Source organism: Nestor notabilis, unplaced genomic scaffold (genome assembly GCF_000696875.1).
Source record: "Nestor notabilis isolate BGI_N333 unplaced genomic scaffold, ASM69687v1 scaffold1049, whole genome shotgun sequence".
In the NCBI taxonomy this organism is placed as follows: Eukaryota; Metazoa; Chordata; class Aves; order Psittaciformes; family Psittacidae; genus Nestor; species Nestor notabilis.
Genome location: NW_009944835.1, coordinates 18,387 through 24,014, shown reverse-complemented (window position 1 = coordinate 24,014; position 5,628 = coordinate 18,387). Strand labels below are relative to the sequence as shown.

At 39.6% G+C, this 5,628-nt stretch overlaps 1 protein-coding gene across 1 annotated transcript; it reads left to right on the top strand.

The window, feature by feature from the left end:
• Positions 1-3,538: 3,538 nt before the first annotated feature.
• LOC104411999 (claudin-8-like) lies at positions 3,539-4,213 on the top strand. Its single transcript, XM_010022578.1, has one exon. It carries the CDS (start codon positions 3,539-3,541, stop codon positions 4,211-4,213), a length of 675 nt encoding a protein of 224 aa, XP_010020880.1.
• The last annotated feature ends 1,415 nt before the right edge of the window (positions 4,214-5,628 follow it).

Genomic DNA, 5,628 nt, shown 5'->3' with positions numbered 1-5,628 from the left:
AAGGAAAGGAAAGGAAAGGAAAGGAAAGGGTAAAATGGTTAAATTACGTTTATGTATTTTTGTTTTATAACAAAATAATAGGATCCTGTGACCAACAGTGAAATATGATTAGTCACAGGTATTTCTGATATTTCCCTGTAATGAAATGCATGTCTGAATATATAGAAGAACAAATAATGAGATTCTTGACTTGCCCCCTTCCTGTGTTTTAATTGAAAACAAGCAGATGCAACCCATAATGCTAAATAAGATTTCCTCACATTTCCTTCTCAAAATGGTTTTAAGCAAGATAAGGCACTAAAATGTAATCCTTCTAAGAATGTTCAAATACTGAATCCTTGACACAGACACAGTCTTACCATGAATTTATATGGGAGATTTAAAATGGTTTTGTAAATTAATCAATAACGTGGGTAAATTATATTTGCTCAGCTAATTATTTTCCATGTCCTGTAAATTAGAACTTCGGTAGTCTCTAAGAAAAATCAGTCCTGCTGCTTGTATGCTTGTATCACATTTGTGTTTACTTACTGATCTGTTATTAAAGTGCTTGTTTATTTGTTCTGCTATAGGCTGGTAGCTTTTTCGTTTGTGTAGCAACCATGGGACTGCAAAGCCATGCAACGTTAGTTACATTGTATTTAATATGCCAAATCCATTTTAGCAGAGGAATACTGTATATTTATAGCTGCTCCTTGAAATCCTCCTTGTCTCACCCTAGAGGGAACAGGATTTAACCACCCTTGTCCTCCAAGAAATCTTTGGGACATTTTTGATGACGGAAATGGACCTTGATTGAGTTCATAGCCTTGTGACTTTGAAGCTTCAAACATGCATTAGATTAGGTGACATCCAGAGGCTCCTTCTAACTTGAATTATTCTGTGATTCTATGAATCCCATTATCCAAGAAATTTTTCCCAGGTTCTGTACCTTGACCCCCATCATTTACAGGTCTGTGTGATGGACTAGTTTGCAGCACACGAAACAGCAAATTGTGATTCCAGTTATACAGATCCAGACTCTCTCATGCTGTAGCATTCTATACAGCTCTTAGTCAATACAGTAAGAGTAAGCATGGCCTCTCCAAATTAATGCATTGGGAATGCATACAGAGTCAAGTCATCCTTTATTGCTCTCCAGACACCCTTCACAGAGGAATAGGGGTTGCAGAAGGAGAAGAGCTATTACCCTCAACACCCTTGCACCTGCAATGCACCTCACCTTTGGGAGGAGGGCATGGCTAGCAGAGGCAAGGAGCACAGCAGGGTGCCAGGGCATAGGGCTACAGAGCATGAAGCCTAGATGCAGTCAGAAATGAGATGGATCTTCAGCTACATGGCAGTTGGGGTTCCTTGACTCTGTAGACTGTAGGGCCCCTCTCCTGCCTTGCTCACAAACGTGGCAATAGAGGCTCAAACTGCCAAGGACGGCTGATGGCAAGCAGGAACCAAAACTGCAAATACAAATGTGTGGCAGGAGAAATACAGAGCAGCCAGTGTAGTTGCAGTGGGATCAGATCTTCTGAGCACCCAAAATACCAGACTCCTGCCAGGCTTCTCATCTCTTAAAATGCTTTTGGAGATGCCATCACACTAACCACACTTTTTAGGGAAAGGCTTTCAGTACCTTTGGCTTAGGAAAAGCATGCAGGTTTGATTTCAGAGGTATAAACACAACCAAAAGGCTATAATGGAAAGTTGCCTGACCACAAATCACGGCTCAAGGGACCAGAAACAGAAGAGGCTATCTGCCTTCATCATTTTAGCATGCTGCAGAGGTTGGAAAAGCAGGTGGATATGAAAACCAAAATGAGTATGGAAAGATTTGTAGAGTACTTCTGACTTGCCTCCTAACCAGAGTTTTATGCACACACACACAGAAACACACTTAGGGAGCATAGAATATTACATGTAAGTGGGACTTTTATCTTTTCCCTATCTTTGATATGCCAAAAAGCTGGCATATTTAGCACTGCACTGCTCTATTTTTTTGCATTTACTTTCTGTTTTGAAGGTATATAAATGGCAAGAAAAGAAATAGAGGCAAGAAAATTGAAATGACTAGCAGAAGACCAGTATTTCAATATCTAGCTAATTACAACTGAAATTGATCTTTTACAGTATAACAAATTAGTTCTTGTCTTAACATATGGCATACTATTTTGTAATGAAAAATGCTAATTTATGCATAATTTTTTTATTTTCCATGTTAAGGCATATGCAGAGATCAGGCTGAATATTTCATGCATTATTTTATAGCTATATGAATTTGTAAAAAGAATCCACTGTTACATGACTGGGGTTTTTTTCTACATTTTTGACTGTGGTTGCTGTTGCTCTGACTTTCTCATATTTCTTCACCTGACATTTTCCAGGATTGTCTGCTGGTCATATCTTGAATGAACAGTTCAACTGCTCTCTGTAATTATTATGTGCTGGGTTTTGGGTTTTTTGTTTAGGTTTTTAAATTATTTTTATTTTTTTATGAATATGATGTTCTAAATTACTTTTAAATTATTTGTTTGTACATGGATATCTCTAACAGGTGTTTACTGGGAGAGCCAATGATTTCCACTGAACTAGACTCCATTACAGGGTAATTGCTGGGTTCGCTTTTGCACAGGAAAACAATTTGCTACATAGCTTAAATCACTGTTCTGTAGACCTGATTATGCAAACATTTAAGCATGTGGATGTCTCCAGAAGCTTGTCTGTTCCCATAACACTCTCTAGAGCAACAGAAATATATAAAGCTATATATGCATACAGGTATTAGAAAGATTGAGGTCTCTTATTGTTCCTTTCTACCTCTTAAATGGTCTTTCACAGCTTTCATTATCCTCTGCAGAACTCTTTCAGGTTCAGAGTTACTTTATCCTTTTGATTTGCTTTGTTCCTTGATACTATCACTGTAGCACTCTCCTTCAAGCTTCAGAACAAAAGTACTTTTGGGAGCAGAGGCCCTGTGGCAGGTAGTGCGGCTCTGCTTTCCTCCTGGCAATTTGCCATCGAGCTGAGGCAGAATATTCTTGCTTGTTAAGTGCAACAGCCTCAGTTACTGCACCAGTACTCACCCAAGTCTCCCTGCTGGGACCAGTCCATTTCCTTAACACAGGCAAACCTGTAGATAATAGCTGGAGTTAAGGGTAGGGCTTTCTTTTCTTTTTTTTTTTTTAATTTTTTAAGTAAATGGCTTCAATGCAAAGCATTTTCCTCAGAAGGTATGTTTATCCTAAGTGGCTCTTGCTGGTTTACACACACCCTGTCCTTTCTCTTGCTTTGGAAGTTGTTCCACTTGATTGCTTAGTTTGCCTTTTAGAGTCAGTGGTGGCAGGGGAATTATAAAGGAGACGAAGGTGCAGCCAAGTCCCAGGTAGTGTGTGCAGATTTAAGCTGATTTAAAGTTGTGCAGATCGACTCTGAGACTTTCTTGGCACAAGGGACAACGACTTTTGGAAAAAGGTGCTGAATTTTTTGCCAGCAGCGTGCGCCTGGCTTGGGGAACCTGCTGAAGTGTGGCTCACCTTGCAAAGGCAATATGGTCGGTGGTACTTTGCAGATTGCTGGGCTGCTTGTTGGTGGTATTGGCATGATTGGGACATTTGCCGTCACAGGCATGCCTCAGTGGAGGGTGTCTGCCTTCATCGAGAACAACATCATCGTGTTTGAGACCATTTGGGAAGGTCTGTGGATGCACTGCGTCAGGCAAGCCAACATCAGGATGCAGTGCAAGGTCTATGACTCCGTGCTGGCCCTCTCGCCAGACCTGCAGGCATCCAGAGGGTTGATGTGTGCTGGGTCAGTGCTCTCGTTCCTCGCTTTCATGGTTGCCATTATTGGGATGAAGTGCATGCCGTGCACACAGAGCAGCTGGCAAGCCAAAGGCTATATTATTCTCGTGGCTGGGCTCCTCTTCATCCTCTCGGGTGTTGTTGAGCTCATTCCAGTCTGCTGGGTTGCCAACACCATCATCAGTGACTTCTACAACCCTGTGGTCGATGTTGCACAGAAAAGGGAGCTTGGAGAGGCCCTCTACCTTGGCTGGGTAGCTGCCTTCTGCCTCATTGCTGCTGGAGCCATATTCTGGTGCTTTTGCTGCTGTTGTGTGAAAACCAGAAGCTACAGGTACTCCACACCAAACCAGTATCCTAGTCACAGCCAGCATTTGCACAGGAAGACCGAAATCTCATACTCCAAAAGTCAGTATGTCTAGATGCCTCCTGCCTTTTCCTGTTTTGAAGCATTCAATCTATCTGGATGGATTTCAGCTTCTGCACAAAAGGGCAGCTAGAAAGCTGCCTTTGCCTTTTGCTTTGTAACTGCTGCTGTTTGGAGCTGCACTAGCCCTGCTGGGCTCTGCTGTGACTGATGCTGCAGCAGGGACAAATTCAATACACAGAAAGGTGAATGTTTAGTATTATTTTAATAGTAACTTGAAATAGCTTTTGTGTTTTGTGGCTTTTCTTTGGGTTGCATTTTATGTATAAAACAGTAATAAAAGGCTTAAAGTTCCGCCGTGGTGTGAAATTCTGGCCTATTGCAAAAGAAGGGGGGTTAAGCAGCTGCTGGTTTTTATTTATTTTTTTTTTTTTACCTGCCTGGGGAAGAGGGGATAACAGTGAATAAGGACAAGATAAATAATGGTTTAAAAGAATGGCATTCACTAAGGGATTGGTTTACTGTAGGTTTAATGGAAGGTTGCATGAAGAATGTATTCCACAGAGGAAGGTAAGCTGAAACATATGAAAAATACTCCTTATTTGAGATTAAACATACTTTATGTTCATCCTAAATATCATCTTCTTGGTAGAAGTTAATATTTCTTTTGTAATCCATATAGGTCAAACTCATTCACGTCCTTCTTTTTTAGAAGCAGCAGTATTCCCTTGCAAACTCATTGCGGCTTACAACATTTTTGCAATATTGTACAGATCACAAACACCTTGTTGGTTATTCGCTGCAGGACTCTGTAATATATATATTTTGAAATAAGGGTCTTTCAAACAATCAGGCCAATAGTTTTGCTGAGACCCGCTCACACAAGCGTAGTTTACAGGCATAAAGAACGTAAATAGTGACAGCATTTTCTCACAGTTCACATTAAAACAAGCTAAACAATATGTTTAATAGTAAAATCATGCACCTCTGATAAGCCACAGTGTAAAGAAATCAAGGCTACTGGAAAATAAATAGTCCTATACAAATTAATTTAATAAATTACCCCAATTAATCAATAATAGTAATATTTTAATAGATTTTTATAACCAATGAATAAGGTGCAACTCCAAACCCAATCAATGGAATTTTGCCTTTGACTGAACTGAAAAGACAATTCAATTTGTGGTGTTTAATAGAGAACAACATTCTGGTTCTAGAGATTGATTGATTGTTTTAAGTATTTTACAGAAAGTTTACTATGTGTTCTGTAGTTCTCTGGTAAATACCTTGAATTATTATATACTTGAAAGTTCGGAAGCAAATTCTTCATAAGTGAACAACCTAGGAGAAATCAAAATCTGCTCTAGATCTCTACTCACAGTGTCTGTAAGATATAGTAAGATGTGCTTGATTATATAACTTTATTTTTCCTCCTTTTTTAAAACAAATTATTTCTACATATGTATATGT

Excerpts from the sequence above, each read along its gene's own strand:
- LOC104411999 (XM_010022578.1), top strand. The coding sequence starts at position 3,539 with ATGGTCGGTGGTACTTTGCAGATTGCTGGGCTGCTTGTTGGTGGTATT.